This window comes from Tiliqua scincoides, chromosome 11 (assembly GCF_035046505.1).
Source record: "Tiliqua scincoides isolate rTilSci1 chromosome 11, rTilSci1.hap2, whole genome shotgun sequence".
Classification (NCBI taxonomy): Eukaryota; Metazoa; Chordata; class Lepidosauria; order Squamata; family Scincidae; genus Tiliqua; species Tiliqua scincoides.
This window is the reverse complement of record NC_089831.1, coordinates 26,123,196-26,144,015: the sequence shown is the minus strand read 5'-3', so window position 1 is coordinate 26,144,015 and position 20,820 is coordinate 26,123,196. Positions and strand designations below refer to the sequence as shown.

Here is a 20,820-nt window from a genome sequence, read left to right as displayed (position 1 = left end):
AAAGCATGATTGCTCAGAGCTCCTGAAATGGACATAATCAAGGCTTGAGGATTCTACCTTTTCACTCTGGCCTCTCCCATTCTTCCTTCTCCCCATCTGCTATTCGTTACCCATTGGTCTCTCCTGTCAAGATTTAGGTTGTAAGCTCCTTGGGGCAGAAGCCTGTCCCTTTTGATTGGTGATACTTTGTAAAGCATTATGTATAGTATTGTCAGTGTCAGTGATAATTGTTACAGCAGCAGCAATGTTGTTTGGGAATGCTCTGTGTGATCATTGGGTTACATGATCTGCAGCTGTCAATCCATTTTTTTGCTGGAGCATATTTGTTTCCCCCAAACCACATCAATCTTGTGTCTCCAGCCATCTCCTCTTCCTTTTTCCCCCTGTCTCCTTTTTCTGCAATGAAGCCAGCGAGATGACTGTGGCTAATGCACAAGCGCATTATCACAGGCACAAGACCTTGCACCTGGGCTTCCAGTGCAGCTTGCTGTTTTAAAAGGGGAGTCATAAAAATAGGTGGGCAGGTGAACAGATGCTCAGTGTGCCACCTGGAGCTGGAGAATTCCCAAGCACTTGGTTGCCCAGGTGCCCAAAAATCTCTGTTCTTGCACAAGGCCAGGAGCCATCAATTGGCTGTCAGCACTTGAGACTTCAAATGTTTTTCATGCATTTACTGCCTCTTCCTAATATTTCAGTGTGGAAAGTTGGGGAGAAGGTTCCTGCCCGCCCCAGGAACCACAATAACTAATAATAATAATAATAATTAGGTATTTATATACCGCCTTTCTGGTCATCGGATTACTCCTCTGACTTTATTCAAGGCGGTTTACATAGGCAGGTGTTTCTAAATCCCTCAAGGGGATTTTTACAATCATAGAGGTTCTCTCTTTCAAGAACCAACAACATTTCAGATGGATCTTCCTGGTTTGGTCTCACTTCTGGCCTCCAGTTCTCCCATGCAGGCTGGCAAGCAGCTCCATCTCTCACATGGAGGGCAGCCAAGACGCTTCTTGCCCACACCAAGAGCAAGTGGAATCACTCAGCTAGGCTTGTCAGCTGCTTCAAGGTCTCACCATTCTCAGGCGTTCAGGGAGCTGCCGGTGTCCTCGAACTGGCGACCTTCTGATGTTATCTTCGGGCTAACAGAGGCTCTGCCCTCTAAACCAGACCCATACCTTTGTTCGACCACAACCCATACCTTTGTTCAAGACAGAGAATGTTACTTCAGTGCAAACTCAAATCCTACCCCCACTTCTTGGGAATTAAACCCCCGACCAGTCCATTGATGGTCCTTGTGATTCTGAATGGCTCTTGCAGCAGACGAACATACATGCTCTTGACTTGAGCATGGCATCCTGGGAGCACAAAGAGTTTGTGCTCTCCTCTCCCCCAGCTGAGAAAATGCAGCAGTCTTCTACTGCCCAGACCCATCAAGCTACCACATGGCCCTGTACTGGCCGTTTAGGTCAATGATTCTGGAACAAAACATTCCCTGACCGGCCTCTGGCATGACCGGGCTGTAATAGTTCCCAAATAGAACTGACCTTTCTAATTATGTTGGCAATAAAGCTGTGTTTATTATTTAAGCAGGGTTCGGTTGTGGGAGGGAGGGAGGGGGAACAAGGAAGGGGGAACGGGAGAGCGATTTGGCAGCCTGGCCTCCTCCTGAGCTGACAGTTTCGGGCAGGCTTCACACTGGCCCATCTTGGCCAGAGTCCAGCACTGCTTGTGCAAAACCCTTTCCAGCAGTTCCAGAGTCCATAGAGTTATAAAATAAAAATGCACACACATGACCCAACAGAGCAGGGGCCTGGGGACTGTCCCCTCGAATATATTAGCGGCCCTGTGATGTACTTGCCCTACCTCTTCTCCCCCCCCCATCCCTCCATTCTCTTTTCAGGACTGACCATTTGGTTTAAGCACAGTTGAGTTGTTTTGAATGCAAACTTGCTATCGCCCCCGAAAGCAGCCGGGAACAACGTATGCACAGTAAACAGGCAGACTGTCTTATTGATTAACAGATGAGACTTCTATTATCGATCAAAGCTTGGCGAGAAAATTTATCACTTTTAATTTCACTGCTGCCAAATATTTCTGCCTGTGAGCCAGCCGTTACTGAGACAATTTAAAGGCAGAAGAATTGTTTTTAATGGGAAAAGGGTCCTTGTCTGCTCCTTGTTTCCGTGCCTCGTTTGGCTGCATGGTGCTCTCATGTAGGGGTGGTGGTGATGAAGTACTTCAGAAGGACAGCAAAAGGGTAGGAGAACTGCAAACTTGGGACACTTCTGAAGACAAACCAATTGATTGTCTAAGTTTTGGTAGGTGCATCAGCGTGATGTCTTCTGGCTCATGAAAGCTCACACCTCAATAAACCTGTTTGTTTCTAATATGCCCAACTGGGAAGGGGGGAAAAAGTAGAGCCTACAAACCAGTCACAGGTTCTTGGGGTGGAATCGAACCATGGATGTGTTGCATCCTGATCTGCAGAGCTTGCACACTTTTTAAGGCAGGATTTGTCCAGAGGTGAATCCCATCAGCTGTGTCACCTATGCAAGTTGGGTCATGCTTATCTGGAGGAAGATGCTCCCCTCTATACTCCATCCCCACCACACGTTCTTAGATCTTCTGAAGAGGTCCAACCAGAGGTGTCCCTGTGGTGGCAGCCACCTTACAGCCCAATCCTAGGCATGTCTACTCAGAAGTAAGTCTCATCAGAGTCAATGGGGCTTACTTCCAGGAAAGTGTGGATAGGATTGGGCTGTTACTTGGCATTCTGGAAGTTCAGGGGTGATGTAATTACATCACTTCCGACCTTCCGCGCTATCGTATTGGTTTAAATGTGAAAAGGTCACTTCCAGACTTCCTCCATTTGGTGATCTTTGGTCCACTGCGGGGCTAGACATTTTTTGTTCTAGCCAGTGATGCAAAAACATGACCGTCAGTGAGAGGATGAAGCAACTGGGCCCTGACTGGGCTGAAGATAGCCAAATAGAGGCTCAGGTGGTTTGGTGTCACCCCTTCTCATAGTGTCACTCAGTGTGACCCACACCCCTCACACCCCATAGTGACTCCACTGGGCCTAACTGAAGGAACCACCTCCATCCAAGTTACTTGTGATGGCAAAAAGGTCTAGAACCTCTGTTATGATGCCATCATATATATTTATTTAAGGAATTTTTACTCTGCCCTTCTTCAATAGGTGCTCAAGATGGCTAACCAAATCATAGATAAATACAAAGTACAAAATAAGTTAATAAGAAACTACAAATTTTTTTTTTTAAAAATGATAATATAATAAAGCAATAACATATGTATGGTAAAAAAAATTTCTCCAACAACCAGCACACAGCTCTAAGATGCGCTTTTGCTGTTCCACCTTTACATCTTGGTCCCCAGACATGCATCCTTGCAATATTGTTTGTGCCAATTACACTGCATAGTAGCTTACATAGTAGTTTATGTGTGGAGCCAGAATAATGTGAGTGGTTCAGGAGTTGGACTGAAGACCTGGAAGATCCAGGCTCAAACCCCTGCTCAGCCAGGAAGGGCAACATAAAAATGTAAAATAAGTAAAAAGTAAATGAAAAATAAATAAATAGATACGCCCACTATATACTGTGTTGTGGTTTTTAACCGTGCCAGGCAACTGCCATATATGTCAGGGAAAGGAGGTCCCTAGTGCTGCAGTTCAGACTCTCCAGAATGTTGCTCTAAAAGCTCTGGAGGAAGGAGATGCTTTGCAAAAGGGGGTGTCTGCCTTTGTCTCCCCACCCTGCACCCCCACTGTGGTTCTTAAACACTTCAAGGTTTAAATGCAGCCTCTCTTTTTAAAAAATAGTTAACACTTGAACAGGTCCTGTTGTGTTCACTTGCATACATCTGATGGAGCAGGCTCTGAAGCATCTTATGCTGCCAGGAATTTAAGACTCTGCTTTCTCGCAGTCTGAGTTTTTCCCCTTTCTCTCTCCCTTTTCCTCCTCTTCTCCTGTCTCCTTTTCTTTTCCATCCCTCTCAAAGGCTGCTCAAGGTTACTCTGCTGTAGCCAAATCCATGTTTTAGTTTCTTGGAACAGATGAATCAAACTTCCGAATCTCGCAATTGTATTCACAGCTTTGGCCTAACAGCATATGCTTCGAAACCTGTGCCTGTATCGTTTCGGTCTATTTTTATCTGTAAGTTACTTATCTGCTGTTAGACATCCTGTGAACGCTTTCTCTTCTCTCTCTTCCCCCCCCCCCATTATAATGAGAGCCTGTGACCCAACAGATGCCGCACGGATGTTGGTAGCAATTTTCTAAGAAATACCACGAATACCACACCTCACTGATAGTTGTGGAAATATCTGTATCTCTCAATATGCAGCATCGTTTTTGCAACTCGCCTTATCTGATAGTGTCATAGTCTCTCTCTGTCTCTCCGCCCCCCCCCCCCAGTTTGGCGCACAGACGGCCCGTGTTACAATTAGGGGATGTGATGCGTTGGGGTGGAAGGCAATTAAAGTGAGATTAGTTACCACTCTGATAAGTCTCTGACACTGTAATGATTTTTAAGCAAACATCTAATTTCTTATTGTGAAAGCGACATTGTTCAGTCTTTTCTCTTAAATCGTCATAGAGTAACTCAGGTCTATCCGTGTTGGGACCCTCCCTGGCATATAGCATAGGAACCACTTTCTGGATTACATGCACTAACATACCTACAAGGGGGCGGCGCAATAAGTACTGCAGGCGCCACAATGAACCATGTAAGCGGCTCCTCTCAGTCTGAATGTGGCTCCAGCAGTGAGTGAGAGGGACTGCTTACAGGGTGCTTCGCCACATCTGCAGTCCTTATCATGCCCCCCCATAGCTGTATTGGCAACCTTCAGTCTCGAAAGACTATGGTATCGCGCTCTGAAAGGTGGTTCTGGCACAGCGTCTAGTGTGGCTGAAAAGGCCAATCCGGGAGTGACAATCCCTTCCACACCGGGAGCAAGTGCAGTCTGTCCCTGGTCTGTCTCCCTGGCTATGGGCCTTCCTTCTTTGCCTCTTAGCCTCAGACTGTTGGCAAAGTGTCTCTTCAAACTGGGAAAGGCCATGCTGCACAGCCTGCCTCCAAGCGGGCCGCTCAGAGGCCAGGGTTTCCCACTTGTTGAGGTCCATCCCTAAGGCCTTCAGATCCCTCTTGCAGATGTCCTTGTATCGCAGCTGTGGTCTACCTGTAGGGCGCTTTCCTTGCACGAGTTCTCCATAGAGGAGATCCTTTGGGATCCGGCCATCATCCATTCTCATGACATGACCAAGCCAACGCAGGCGTCTCTGTTTCAGCAGTGAATACATGCTAGGGATTCCAGCACGTTCCAGGACTGTGTTGTTTGGAACTTTGTCCTGCCAGGTGATGCCGAGGATGCGTCGGAGGCAGCGCATGTGGAAAGCGTTCAGTTTCCTCTCCTGTTGTGAGCGAAGAGTCCATGACTCGCTGCAGTACAGAAGTGTACTCAGGACGCAAGCTCTGTAGACCTGGATCTTGGTATGTTCCGTCAGCTTCTTGTTGGACCAGACTCTCTTTGTGAGTCTGGAAAACGTGGTAGCTGCTTTACCGATGCGCTTGTTTAGCTCGGTATCGAGAGAATGTGTGTCGGAGATCGTTGAGCCAAGGTACACAAAGTCATGGACAACCTCCAGTTCATGCTCAGAGATTGTAATGCAGGGAGGTGAGTCCACATCCTGAACCATGACCTGTGTTTTCTTCAGGCTGATTGTCAGTCCAAAATCTTGGCAGGCCTTGCTAAAACGATCCATGAGCTGCTGGAGATCTTTGGCAGAGTGGGTAGTGACAGCTGCATCGTCGGCAAAGAGGAAGTCACGCAGACATTTCAGCTGGACTTTGGATTTTGCTCTCAGTCTGGAGAGGTTGAAGAGCTTTCCGTCTGATCTGGTCCGGAGATAGATGCCTTCTGTTGCAGTTCCAAAGGCCTGCTTCAGCAGGACAGCGAAGAAAATCCCAAACAAGGTTGGTGCAAGAACACAGCCCTGCTTCACTCCGCTTCGGATGTCAAAAGGATCTGCTGTGGAGCCATCGAAGACAACAGTGCCCTTCAGGGGTGACTGCAACAACTACCGCGGCATCTCTCTCCTTAGCGTTGTAGGAAAGCTGTTTGCCTGAGTTGTACTAAAGAGGCTCCAGGTACTTGCAGAGAGCGTCTATCCAGAATCGCAGTGTGGATTCCGAGCCAACAGGTCCACCACTGATATGGTATTCTCCCTTAGACAACTGCAGGAGAAATGTAGGGAACAACGACAGCCACTCTTTATAGCCTTCATAGATCTCACAAAGGCTTTCGACCTGGTCAGCAGAGACGGCCTCTTCAAGATTCTCCAGTCCAGGTAGCTGTACGCTATGGGGCAGATCCTGGCGATTGACTGCAGGAGGTCCCAGATCCAGTCCTTCACATCTCCAGTTGTAAGATCAGTGTGTGTGTGTGTGTGTGTGTGTGTGTGTGTGTGTGTGTGTGTGTGTGTGAGAGAGAGAGAGAGAGTAATTCCAGTCAAAGGAGACAACACTCATCTAGCAAAACCTGTGGCCTGTCTAAACTGTGATGCAGTTTCATACACCGTTGCCAGCAGGTGCCTCTGGGAGCTCACATAAAGATGTCAGCCCTCCCCTATTCAACACCTGATGTTTTTGGAGATAGACTGTGCCTATACATGGAGGTTCCTTACAGCAGGCTAAATATTCGCATTCCGAATCCCTCTGGTGGCCTTCTGAGTTCCTACTGTTCTCTGTTGCTGCTGTTCTAAACTTTAAAATCTCTTGCTACTTCCAATGACCACTGACTGCCCCCCCCCAATCCTGGGCACCATATTTCCTTAGGCTTGCCTATAGTTCTGTGCCTTCCCCTTGCTTTGCATATGAGTGCCTTAAGTGAACGAAAACCCACAGCTAGATGAAGACGCAAAACCCTATAAGTAGAACATTTAGGCCTCCCCTTCTGTTCTTCTCGTTTTTGAATGGGACTCATCCACATACTGTTTCCAAAATCCTTTGCACTCTTTGGAGATCAGGTACCGATCTGTATTTTTCCCCTATATTGACGGCACGGTTTGGACGGACAATATTGATCGCTGCCGCCAATACCACCATAACTCCCGAAATGCCCCCAAGTTCAAGGGAACTCTTTCTTCTTGGGTTCCCAGAGGCATTTCTGGACTTGAACAGGTGTGCAGTAGCCCTCAGGGGGGAAGCCCTTGCAGTGGACATCAGAATTGTCTTCTGAAACATTTGACACTCTCCTTTTGTCTTTCCCAAATAAAGGGCAGTATTTGAAAGTTTTCTCATGTTTGTGATTTACGAGTAGTAACTGTGAGCACATGAAGATATTTCTCAAGCTGAGTGTTGACCACTTTTAGAAGGGTTTTAGGAGAAAAAAATACTTGTCATTTGGGGACATTATCTGCAGGAAACCTCTGGACTGTGGCAGAAATCACTGTCGACAGGATGCTGAGAGTGGCACTGTTGTTTTTGGACTTAAAAATCCTTGCTAATGATCTGATGCAGAGTGCTCCAGCCTGATCCAGTTGAGGTTTCAACAGTTTTCTTGTTTGCAAAGCCTATGGAGTGCTGCTGGGTCACCATACCGGAGTAAAGACTTTAGGGCAGTGCTTCCCAATCTTTTTAGCATCACAACCCATTTCATGGGTCACGGCAGCCAGGTCAACAAGCCCCAGAATGCCTTGTTGCGGTCAGGTAGTATCCCAGAATGCCTTGCAGTGCCACAGCTGGCAAAAACCAACACTGGCTGCAACCCACCAAAAATTGACTCATGGCCAATTGGTAGTTGCGATCCACAGTTTTGGAACTACTTCTTAAGGAGGTCTTGCAGATCCAGGGGCAGGATACAGCCCCTTCTCTCAGCCTATTAATGTTGCATTAGGAACTGCTCTTAATCCTTTGTGAACTTCCAACCACCTTTTCCAGCTCATTCCTAGACAAACCACCTTCGTGGGCATCCCAGGGTATGTCCGTGTAACACTGCAGCTTAGTCTGAGCTGAGAAGTTTCGGTTTTGTACTTTTATGTTGTCCATGAAATCATTTGTTATTATTTATTTTAATGTGTTTTTGGACTCGTCTTTCTGATGTGTCAACAGCAGTTTTCAAAATACTGTCTGGTGAAAATGATGAACACATTTTAAAAGAGGAAAAACTCTGGTGAAAAGTGCCAGAGGATCTGAAGAAGCAAGAGCCTATGACAAAGGAATAATTAAAAAAAAAGTCTTGAAGCAACAGTGTAGACTGGAAAGTGGCAACCCCATCCAAACTCCTTCCACAATAAAAAGGCCACAAAGACCTGGGGGCAGTGACATACCAAGTGAGTGAGCTGGCCAGGCTACAACCCCAATGCCAAGCTACAGGGGGGTATCAGAAACCAGAAGTGTACCAGAGGGGGTGACTGGGATGGCATGCGCCCCCCCCCCCAGCTTTCTGGGTATTTTCCAGGCTGTCCCTTCATTGAAAGTTGTGTCTTATATTATTTTACCACTCTTATTGCCGAATGTTGCAGCTGGGATCAGTTTCATGAGAGAGGCATGTTAAGAGATTTATCTGTGGTGCTGGGTGAATATGTGTTTGTAACCTATCCTCTCTCTCTCTCTCTCTCTCTCTCTCTCTCTCTCTCTCTCTCTCTCTCTCTCTCTCTCTCTCTCTCTCTTACCTCCAACAGCGGGTGCCAAAGCTTTTGTCTGTGATCATTGCGGTGCGCAGTTCTCTAAAGATGACGCCCTGGAGACACACAGGCAGACACACACTGGTAGGTTTCTACTTTTGTTCACCCCCCCCATTCCCAAATTTCTTGCGCTTTCAGTTGATCAACACAGCTGTGACTTTACTCTGTAAGTCTGGCGATTCCTCTTGGATGACTCTGCCTTGGTAGCCTGTGGCCTTCCACTCGAGTTGCCATGCAAGACCACTGTGCTGCCATTAGCTCAGTATGGCTCCCTGCGAGGCCAGGAGGGTGGCAATATCAAGGGTTTTGGGGTGATGGAAGCAGATCGCTCTTTCATCCGGAGAGAAGAGGGTCTTCTTCCAACCATGCCTGTCCTCTTGTTTCTCTTGGGTGTTTTTCGTTGCTTGGGCTTTGCCAAGGTTGGAACAGGAAGACCCAGGTTTGGGGTTGGCAGCAGGAACACAGCATGATGGGAAAATCCTACTGAGGGGCCAAGGAAGCTCCGTTACATATAATAAAATCTTCTTTGCGTATCACTGTGGAGCGGTCCTTGCAAAGGGCAGCCTATTCCCTGGTGGAGTACATTTAGGCCAAGCAAACCTTGTTAGTACTGATAAACCAATCAATGTCAATAAGGGGGGATGTATAAATCCTCAGCTTGGAAATGGAACGCATTGGAGCCTGTCTTGACACTTGAATGGACAGGCGGGCCCCGTAACTGTGGGGGATCATCCCAGTCCCCCCCACGGATGCTGAAATCATAGATACAGGGGAACCCTGTCTCAGCATCCCCTCCCTCCGCCGTTTGCCCATTAACCTTGTTGAAAGACTTACTGGAGTGAGAATGTTCTTCCTTGTACAGGTTGCTATAGGCATTCAATCTTCTAGCAATGCTCAGGTAGGCAGCTGGCAACCTGAATACTTGAAATAAACTAGAGAGACACTAACAGGAAGCACTTGACTGCCGGAGCATCTCTGTAAGCTTGAGTCCTTGAAGCAACCTGTACAAGCAAGAATGCTTTTGCCCCAATCAGCAACAATCAAGCCAATTGGTTGATTGGTAAGCCAATCAATGACATTATTGGACTTGGGAGACACGCTCCTCAATCCCCGATTCGCGTACATGTTCGGCCTCAGACTTGCTTCCTGGCACCCAGAGGCTTCTGCTTGGACAGATATTTCTCAGAAACATCGGCCAGGTCCAAGCAGAAGCCTTTCCCAAGAAGGTTCTCATTGATGGGTGAACTTTGATCTTCCCCCTTGAAACAAAGCCACTGGCCAGTGGCTACGTTTCACCAGTGACCTTGGAGGGGCTGGTGGTGGGTGAAGCTCCTGGGACAGGCTGAGTATGTTTTGATTTAAAACCTTGAGCTGAGGACAGTCGAGGCTGCCGAAGAGGGCTGCATCTGTGCCAGAGCTCAGATGGTGACATGCAGACTCAGAATGGGAGACCAAAAATAGGCTGCTCTGGGTCAGCATAACCCAAGTGGAACAGGTTTATCATCACCTCCTCAAGCTGTAAACAAGGGCTTCTTCGTTACATGTCAGAACTGGGCTCTCTGGCCCAAAAGGGCCCCCCTCCTGCCAAGAAATGGATAGCTTCCTCTCCTTGAGCACCGCATGGGATTCCTTTGCCACGAGGGCGAGAACATTGACTGGGAGGCATTTTCGGATGCAAACACTGCTTGCAAAAGAGACCCATCTGTGCTCAGGATTCTGCTGCTCCAGGAGTCGTCTGTTTGGAGCCCTGAGAGTTGTATGCCTGGCGTTCCAGAGAGTTGTTTGGCCAAGGTGTGTGTGTGTGTGTAAGGAACCAGCCAACCATCTTTCCCCTTAACACAGGCACCCTCCACTTGTCTTGAGCAATGAATAGGGTGCTGGTATTTTTTCTCCTGGCCCATTGTTGTTGTTTTTTTTTCCCTCAGGTTCAAGGTGTTGCTTTGGATGTGCAGATTAGAAAGATCATGATGTTGAGCTTTGTATTATACGACTGGGCTTCCCATTTGGGTGAAAGGCCCCCTTCTCTGTTTAGTCCTGTGTGAAATAGCATCTGCAGGACAATTAGGTTTGGGACTAGAACATATGGGGAAGGAAGCATTTAACCTGTTTTGGTCACAGTCCTGAAGAAAATGATCTCTCCCGTCAAAGTTGCAGTCAAACTACACTTTAATAATGTCTATTAATGCATCTTGTGACAGTGAGTTCCATATCTTAATTGTGCATTGTGCATAAAGAAGTATTTTTTATGTAAAACAAGTGTCTTTGTTTCTGTGTTTAGTGTCAAAAGCCTGCATTTTAATTCACTTGGATCTTTCAGCGTGGAAAAGGCATGGAGAGTAAACATAGGGACTTTGCAAAGCATATTGTCAATAGTGACTGAGAGCTCAATCCTGTCCAACTTTCCAGCTCTGATGCTGCCATGCCAATGGGGTTTGTGCTGCATTCTGTTGGGGGGGGGCTGTCATGGAAGCCCCTCAAGATAAGGGAATGTTTGTTTCCTTATTGCAGGGCTGCACTGCGGCTGCATCAGTGCTGGAAAGTTGGATAGGATTGGGCCCCGAGACATGCCACTTACGTGCCCCCGGATTGTATGATGAGTCTCTGCACCCCAGGGAACATTTACATTTGTTGGTGGAGACAGAAAGACCGTGCCTGTCTGGTTGGTGGGTCATGTACGCCCACCAACTAAACTAAATGGATTTTCTCTGCAGACTGCTTTGTGAACTTTTTTGTTTAAAAGCGGTATATAAATATACTTAATCATTATTCATAATAATAATAATAATAATAATAATAATAATAATAATAAATAAATAAATAAATAAATTGACAAGACAATCCTATGCATGTCTACTCAGAAGTGTGCGCAATGAAGCTCACTCCCAAGAAGACAGAAAAGAGAAACAAAGGCATGACTCAGTTGTCATGCCAAATCATGGTCTCTCATGATGACTGAGCCAGCACCATTGGTCAAACTGTAGTTTATGAGTGTCTGTCAAACTAGGATTTGAAACCATGGTTTGAAGCTGGTTTACAAGCCACAGCTGGGATACAACTTTAGTTTTGGCTTCACATATGAACTAATTAACTGTGGTTTGGGGGGGGGGGAGTTGCTCTGCTTGTGGAAGTCCCTCTTTAGGAAACAGTATCTGGGGAGTCTCAGGGGACACAGAGGAAGCCGTGCAAACCATGACTTGGTAATGCAAACAGCATCACTGCAGCTTGGGGTCCAAGCCATGGCTGTGCTTTTTCAGACGCAAAGGCAAACCAACCCGTAGAAGATTTTAAGTGGGTCTTCTTGTGAAATTAACAGTGGCAGCCACTATTTCAGGGTCCTAATCATGAGAGATGCTTGAGAGACAAAATTGAGAGATCCCTCTTGATCCTTGGCTTGTCAAGTGCCGGTTTTCAGAGTTGTTATTCCTGGAGTAGATAAACTTCTTCATAACATGTCTCTATATTTGCTGCTTCTGCCAAGATCTGTTACCAAGCAGACCATATCTTCATTTCATGACCGATGTTGTTCTGCTCAGGTGGAGGACAAATAGATATTTCTTTCCCTTTCCTGTACTTCTAAAGAAGAGGAGTGAAAAAATGTCTACATAGAAATGTCCAGGAGGCAGTTTTGGCTTTGTAGGTTTCTCTTTGGGTGTTCATGTCTCTTGGCCTGGCTTTTGCATCAGTAGGAAAAGGGTTTGGCTCTCTGCCATGCCTGGGGGGGAAAGGTGGAAAAAAATTATTCTTTTCAAATGAAAAAGAAATGAATTCTCTCACCGCCAGCCGCGAGCGGCATGCCTATGGTATTCAGGTTACGTGGGGCTGGTGTTAGCCAGATTCTTTTTCTTTCTTTCTTTTTTTTTAAAAGACTGTAATAGCTGTTGACTTTTATAAATATCAGAGGTGATTTGTATAGGATTTCCCAGCCGGTGCCAAGGTATTTCACATGAGCAAAGGGCTGATAGCAAAATGCTGCGTAATGTCATAGCTGCTTGAGAAGAGCTGCTCGTGTTTGTACAGTCAATACTCTGGCATGGATTTACTCCTGACCTAATTTCGCTCTCTGCGACTACAACAGGCATGTTTGATGGCTAATTTAGCGTTGATTTGCTTAGCATACGACTTCTCGGCCATGGTAGTGTATATGCCGTGCGGTTTGATTTGTGGGTCGAGCAACTGTTTGCCGTCAGACAGACAAATCCCTAGATATTCTCCCTGTCTTTTGCCTACTGTGTGGGCTGCGCTTGGGATACAGTTATCCTGGGTGAAGTTGGTATAGTCTGGCAAAGTGAAAAATATCCCATGAGAAGTTCATTGAGCATGATTCGGACTACCCCAATTTGGCCACCTGAAGACCTGCCTTGTCTCTATCATAAGTTGGGAGCTGTGTTCAGGTTTCGTTGATCATCCAAAATATCATCAAGACCTGGGAGTGAGTGGTGGGCTTCAGTGGGTCTTAATAGAAGACTTGGTTCCCGCAAGCAGTTTCCATGGTGCCAAAACCAGTAAACCAGGGGTTCCCAAAGTGTGTGCCATAATGCCTTAGGACACTGCAGCACACTCACAGGGGCCCCTCCTATCTGTTCCGCGGGGTGCTGCCTTCTTGGATCTCATGAAATCTTGCAGGATTTGGTCATTGCCATCTTGGATCTCATGAGATCCAAGATGGCAGTGCCCTACTGAGTCAGAAAGATACTGGGGGGTCATAACCCAGGTAAGTTTGGGAAACTTGCTGTAAACCATTCCCTCTAAACTAGGATTTGAACCAAATGAGGACCTTGGAGACCATGACTAGCATACAGACCATCAGGCATCACCAACACTGTGTAGCCATTGACCTCTCCTTGTATTCTGCAAACCCAGGACCGTGTGATGGAATGTTAGGATTCCTGAGGTATGAAGGCTCCTGCCTTGTTCAGAGCAACGGTACTGGACTCAGCTATCTTCTGGCCTCTTCCACCATTTCCATGCGGTGAAACACTTGAGAGCTTCCTGCCGAACAGCTCTCGGTGAAACAACAAAGCTTTGATTGTGGCTGGCTTTTCCTCTTTCGGTGTGACCTTTACGACTGCTCTACGCTTTCGGCCCATTTTCCACCGGTGTGAAGACAGGGTTTTTTTATTTAAACTGTTGTTTTGTTTAGTTTAAGCCGTTTAATTTGAAGAACCAGTCAGGCCTTTGGGCTGTCTTCGCTGTGCATTCGCTGGTGTGGAATTTCACCTGCTGCTGTGAGACTTCCAGTCGTGTGGGTTTTGTCATTGTTGTGTCCTGCTGACAAGCTGCCTGTTCTTCTCTGGTCTGGCCTTTTGTCCTTGGCCATCATTCTGCCCCCAAGCTTCTTTTTGCATATCGTAGTGAGCAAGTTAGAACAGGGGTGTCAAACGTAGGCCTGAGGACCGGTTGCGGCCCCTGGACTCTCTTTCTCTGCCCTCCACTAAAATTGGGCTCTCCCAGGACTACCCCTTCAGCAGTGCTGCTTTTATCGAGGCTCTGGGACAGAAGGCAAGGAAGGCAGTGGGGGAAGGGCAGACAAAGAGGGATATGAGAGAGAGAGAGAGAGAGAGAGAGAGAGACTGCCAAGGTGTTGGGAGAACCCAATGATCAGGCAGGCCACCCTTTCAGCAACTCTGCTGCAGAGGTTTAACTTCACACACCACCTCTGATGACTGAGCTTCAAAGTGACACTGTGGCAGAAGTGCAGGATACAGGTGTCTTGCTGTCTTGTGTGCTCCCTGGGGCATTTGGTGGGCCACTGTGAGATACAGGAAGCTGGACTAGATGGGCCTATGACCTGATCCAGTGGGGCTGTTCTTATGTTCTTAAACTACAATTCCCAGGAAGCCTTGCAGGTCTCTTGTTATCAGGTGTGCTCCCTGGGGCATTTGGTGGGCCGCTGTGAGATACAGGAAGGTGGGCTAGATGGGCCTATGGCCTGATCCAGCGGGGCTGTTCTTATGTTCTTACGTTAAATGGTGCTACTGAAAGGGCAGCCCCGTGATAATTTCTATTTCTATTCCCCCAGCATGATAATTGGGCGCTCATATCCTGAAAATATGAGCAAGGTTTGCATATTTTCTCTTCTGTCATTTGCAGTGAATGCAATCTGGCCAACATCTGCTTAATGACATCACTTTCTGCTTAATGACATCACTCCCGGCCCTCGGCAGGCATCACGAATGCTATTTGGCCCACTGTATGAAATGAGTTTGACACCCCTGAGTTAGAACATCATTCCTCCTATTGGGAAACATGCTTCCTCTTCCTCCTTCTCTAAGTATCAAGCCTGCCTTCATTTCGGCTTATTGTTGCCCCACTGCTTCCAACGTCCCTGGGGGCAAAAAAGCACCCAGCAGCACCCAAACAGCAGAGAGTTAATAAAACCGACGTGTAACTGAAACATGAAAAGCTATAAATTGTCTTGTGCCCCCCCCTCCCGAGGATGTTGGTAGCATTTTGATTTAATAGTTGGACAAACACAAGGGCCTATTTTATTCAGCATTTACAGGCCTCGGGGCTGTTATTCCTCCAAATTTAATAGCACTGAAATTGCAGGGTTTCTGATAATTTGCCCATCACTTTCTGCGCTTCCATTGATGTTTATTGTCAGCGGGATGAAATCTCGATCCGATTCACTTAGATAACATGTCTGTTAAACATTTAGATAATTGTGCCATCATTAAGTTGTCACATTATTTTAGAGATTCAAAACAGTATCGTGGTAAGTGGATGTACAAGTGTGTGTGGGGAGGAGGCAGAGGAGGTTTGCAGGAGTGCGGCAATTGCTGGGAATGAGAAAAGTTGACCATGTCGGTGGCTTTCAACTTGCATCACAATTAGAGTATTGAGTCAGTTTGCTGATGATTTAAAACAAAAGCAAAAAAGCCTGCTGCAGGCACCTTTTGGGCAGCATTAAAATCCTCCGCAAGTTGAATTACACAAGGAATAGCAGTGTTTTCCTGCAGTGGAAAGCACCCAGAACTTTTCAGATCTAAAGAAAAAGACTGTCTGCAGCTCTTGTACTGAAACTGATATTCCCCCCCCCAATATTTAACTCAAAAAACCTTTATTGTGACAATGTGTGCAGTCTTCTATTCCTGTTCGCTATCATTTCCCCCCCCCCCAGGTCTTGCTCTCCCCCCTCCCCATTGCCATCTTCTTCCTGGATGGGTCCCATGGACAGTCCCAGGGTGCAATCCTAACCCCTTATCAGTGCTTTCCAGCACTGGCATAGCAGTGCCAATGAGACATGTGCTGCATCCTGCAGTTGGGTGCCACTCACGGAGGCCTCCTCAAAGTAAGGGAATGTTTGTTCCCTTACCTCAGAGCTGCATAAGGGGTTAGGATTGCGCCCCCAGTCATTTAGGGTCATGCAGAAAGCAGGATTCTGACAGTGGGCTGCAGAGCCGATCAGATTTGGTTACATGCTGATATAGCTGAGAACAGGCGAAGCCAATGTGGAATGAAGGCAACAAATGCATCAGTTCAGTACCACCAGCCTTAAAATTATGCATTTTGTGACAAAAGTGTTTTCTTTGGCCTGCCTGGATTCTCCTGCCAGTCCTTTTCACTGCATGATCCCTGAAAGTGCTGCTATTATTATTATTATTATTATTATTATTATTATTATTATTATTATTATTATTATTATTATTATTATTATTAATCAGTATTTATATACCGCTTTCAACAAGAAGTTCACAAAGCAGTTTACAGAAAAAAAATCAAATAACTAATGGCTCCCTGTCCCAAAAGGGCTCTATGGTATGGTATCGCGCTCTGAAAGGTGGTTCTGGCACAGCGTCTAGTGTGGCTGAAAAGGCCAATCCGGGAGTGACAATCCCTTCCACACCGGGAGCAAGTGCAGTCTGTCCCTGGTCTGTCTCCCTGGCTATGGGCCTTCCTTCTTTGCCTCTTAGCCTCAGACTGTTGGCAAAGTGTCTCTTCAAACTGGGAAAGGCCATGCTGCACAGCCTGCCTCCAAGCGGGCCGCTCAGAGGCCAGGGTTTCCCACTTGTTGAGGTCCATCCCTAAGGCCTTCAGATCCCTCTTGCAGATGTCCTTGTATCGCAGCTGTGGTCTACCTGTAGGGCGCTTTCCTTGCACGAGTTCTCCATAGAGGAGATCCTTTGGGATCCGGCCATCATCCATTCTCACGACATGACCAAGCCAACGCAGGCGTCTCTTTTTCAGCAGTGAATACATGCTAGGGATTCCAGCACGTTCCAGGATTGTGTTGTTTGGAACTTTGTCCTGCCAGGTGATGCCGAGGATGCGTCGGAGGCAGCGCATGTGGAAAGCGCTCAGTTTCCTCTCCTGTTGTGAGCGAAGAGTCCATGACTCGCTGCAGTACAGAAGTGTACTCAGGACGCAAGCTCTGTAGACCTGGATCTTGGTATATTCCGTCAGCTTCTTGTTGGACCAGACTCTCTTTGTGAGTCTGGAAAACGTAATTGTAATGCAGGGAGGTGCAAAAGGACTCACAATCTAAAAAAGATGCAACACCAGCAGACAGCCACTAGAAAAGACACTACTGGGGTGTGGTGGGCCAGTTACTTTCCGCCTGCTAAATAAAAGAGGAGCACCCACTTGGAAAAGTGCCTCTTAACTAGTTAGCAGAATAATATTAATCCATGCACTTTTCTCCTGGCATAGAGAAAAAAACAACAACGTATGTATCCTCTTTCTCTACACCAGGCAGGAGTTTGGATACCTCTGTCTTGCCCATTTTGGTAATTTGCTTTTTCTAAATGCAGAAGCCCAGAATGCTTTAGTCTTCCCTTACAAGAAAGTACGCCAATCCCTCCCCCCCCCTTTGCACCTGGCCTCAGGTAGACTCACAAAAGCATATTTAGGTTTAAAAAACACCCAACATGCATAAGCTAGAGATGCGAAAATTTTTCACCTGCTTGTGGACCGAGATCTCTCAGCTGTGGCTGCCAAGCCGGAAAGTTGCACGGTCCACTTGGGGACCTGGAGCTGCTTTTACGACTCGGTCTACAGCCAGCCTATGCCAGGACTCTTCCTTCCCCCCCTCTTCTAACAAAACAAATGAGACTCTCTTTCCCCCAGCAGCCTCCGACTTTATATTACTGTTTCACAGTACTCTGGAGAATGTTCAGATAGCAGCTTGATTAAGCTTGTGGGGGAAATACTATCAGCATGCTTCTCCACAGATAGAGCTAATGTACTGTTGGCATTAAGTATGTTTAAGGGTAATTATCTTCCCCCTATTCATATTGGTTACATGAAAAGAAAAGCAAGTAGGCACCAGGGAGGTGTCTGTGCCCTGCCAGGCCCATGTAGAACCAGGACGCATCTCAAAGGCGTTGGTGATGGTCTGAAGACCATTGTTGGTCTTCTCTAGTGTCGGTTTCAAGGGACAGTTTTGTTCACTAGTAGGAGGGAAGGGATTTATGCAGTTACTTGAGGACCCAATCCTGTCCAACTTTCAGGCACTGGTGCAGCCGCAATGCAGCCCAGAGGTAAGGAAGCAAATATTCCCATACCGTGAGGAGTGGAGCACATGCCCCACTGGCACAGCTGCACCGGCACTGGAAAACTGGATAGGATTGGGCCCTGAGTCTGTTACCAGGCTTGAGTCCCAGGGTCTTATTGGTCTTATCTGTCCCAAATTGTGCCCCATTTGTGTGCCAGTCCAGCTTCTTTATGAAATTTGTTAATTGACTTCCTGCCAACCGATACCCAAGTGAGGATGAGGTTGAGCAAGAAAACAATTGAAACTATTGAAGCCATGATGACAGTAGTAACTAAGGTCAGGGGAGCATTTAAAGTACCGGAGGAGAAGGTGTTGCACCTACAAGAGAAAGCACCTAGGATGGCTGATTCCACAGTCGTGGGGTAGCAAGGGGGAGAGCCTAGGCTGTGCGTGGAGATGGGATGGGTGCTCAGTTTGCAATGTCAGGTGCTTCCGATCGAATACCCGTCGGCAAGACTGGGCTGGACCCCAGCCTGTTTGCAGCCTGCAAAATTTAGGGACACCAAATAACTCTGTGTCCACTGAACCTCGACACGCAATCTTAGTCTGGCGTTTGGCTTTCAATACCAGTCCTGAGCACATCATCTCTCCTCACAAAGCCCTACTTCTTTCCCCTCCCCAAATTCTCAGTGTTTCAGGAGCCCAATTTAGGAGGAGGAAAAAATTGTTTTTGTGGGCGGCTGTTGTTAAATCAGAAACGCTGGTCAGTCTAGTAGAAATCACCCCCTGATCTACCAGTCGTCACTCCCAGTCTACTTTCTGCTTGTCCCCGGTTTACGTGACGTTGTCTTAACCTTCGGATTCCTTTTTGGCAAGGATTGTGGTTTTGCAAAATAGATGGTTACAAAGACCTGGTGGGTTAGGACCCCAGAAGGCCTAGTTTTCTCAGATGCAAGGGAGGGCACCAGGATGCAGGTCTCTTGTTATCTGGTGTGCTCCCTGAGCATTTGGTGGGCTGCTGTGAGATACAGGAAGCTGGACTAGATGGGCCTATGGCCTGATCCAGTGGGGCTGTTCTTATGTTCTTAACTACAATTCCCAGGAAGCTTTGCAGGTCTCTTGTTATCTGTTGTGCTCCCTGGGGCATTTGGTGGACCGCTGTGAGATACAGGAAGCTGGACTAGATGGGCCTGTGGCCTGATCCAGTGGGGCTGTTCTTATGTTCTTAACTACAATTCCCAGGAAGCTTTGCAGGTCTCTTGTTATCTGGTGTGCTCCCTGGGGCATTTGGTGGGCCGCTGTGAGATACAGGAAGCTGGACTAGATGGGCCTGTGGCCTGATCCAGTGGGGCTGTTCTTATGTTCTTAACTACAATTCCCAGGAAGCCTTGCAGGTCTCTTGTTATCTGGTGTGCTCCCTGGGGCATTTGGTGGGCCACTGTGAGATATAGGAAGCAGGACTAGATGGGCCTATGGCCTGATCCAGCGGGGCTGTTCTTATGTTCTTAACTACAATTCCCAGGAGGCCTTGCAGGTCTCTTGTTATCTGGTGTGCTCCCTGGGGCATTTGGTGGGCCGCTGTGAGATACAGGAAGCTGGACTAGGTGGGCCTATGGCCTGATGCAGTGGGCTGTTCTTATGTTCTTATGTTCTCCTGCCCCACAGGCACTAAGCGGAGGTTGTCACCTCTAGCGTACGAGTGGCGTTGCTTTTGTTTCTTAAGGAAGGCTGATGCTGCTCAGGAAGATATTAGCTGAGTTGGTGGGGGGGAGTGCAGAGAACAGTCTTGGTGGAGTCTGCAGGTAATGTGCACTGCCCAGGAGTTGTTTGCCAGGTTACAAAAATATACATTGAACTTGGCACAACTGGAGTTGCTGAAAGAGACAGTCCCCTCCTGGGGTTCTCCACTTCCAGGAAGAGGCGATGATGCCAATTGTAATACTGAACTTGTCTTTTCTTTGCCATCGTGAAATGTGTAGCTGCAGGCCCCTCTGTGGGCTTCTTCACATGGCTTGTCTCTGTCACTTGGCCCCCAGCTGACAACTGTTTTTGGCCCTCTGCTCCCTTCCCCAATGCACAGCCTAAATATTTCTCGGTGTCTTAAGCTGACTCAAGAAACGTGCATCGAGGCTGTTTTTCAGCCAAACAGGTAGCAATGTGGTGATTTCCTTCCGACATTGTGCAACCAGGTCGACGTGGTTTCCGTGCAACTGATGCGGAAATGTTCTTTGCCATTTGGTAGCCTCCTGAAAGGTCCCGTGTTCTCGAGACCTGCTACAGGGCTGCCCCTGTTGCTGCAACTGGGACCATCAATAAGACCTGATACTGGCTGAAAAAATTAGGATTGTTCTCCATTGCTAAGGAGTATATCCAGAATAATATTGCTTAGCTTTTCTATAGCGTTTTCTGAATGCAGTTATCTTTAGGTCACCTCCATTATCTTTATGTAGTCCTTACCACAAGCATGTGTGGAAAGGAAATATTATTATCCCCGTATTACAGATGCGGAAGACTGAGGCTGAGAAAAAAGGGGCTTGCGAAGGAGGCGTTTTAGTCTCCACTGATTTCAGAGGAGAGATTTAAACCTGGAGGTTCTTATTTGGAGCTCAGGCTCTTACTCACAGTCCTGACCCAGCTCTCAAAGACAAGGACCATTCTCCATCCTTTCTGCTCCACAAAGCATCT

At 47.2% G+C, this 20,820-nt stretch overlaps 1 protein-coding gene across 1 annotated transcript in view; it reads left to right on the top strand.

Annotated features, from left to right (window-relative positions):
* The window catches only part of ZBTB16 (zinc finger and BTB domain containing 16), a 161,389-nt gene that overhangs the window by 96,102 nt on the left and 44,467 nt on the right, over positions 1–20,820 (top strand). The window contains 1 exon segment of the mRNA XM_066639552.1: positions 8,700–8,786. Within this exon segment, the coding sequence (XP_066495649.1) occupies positions 8,700–8,786 (87 nt within the window).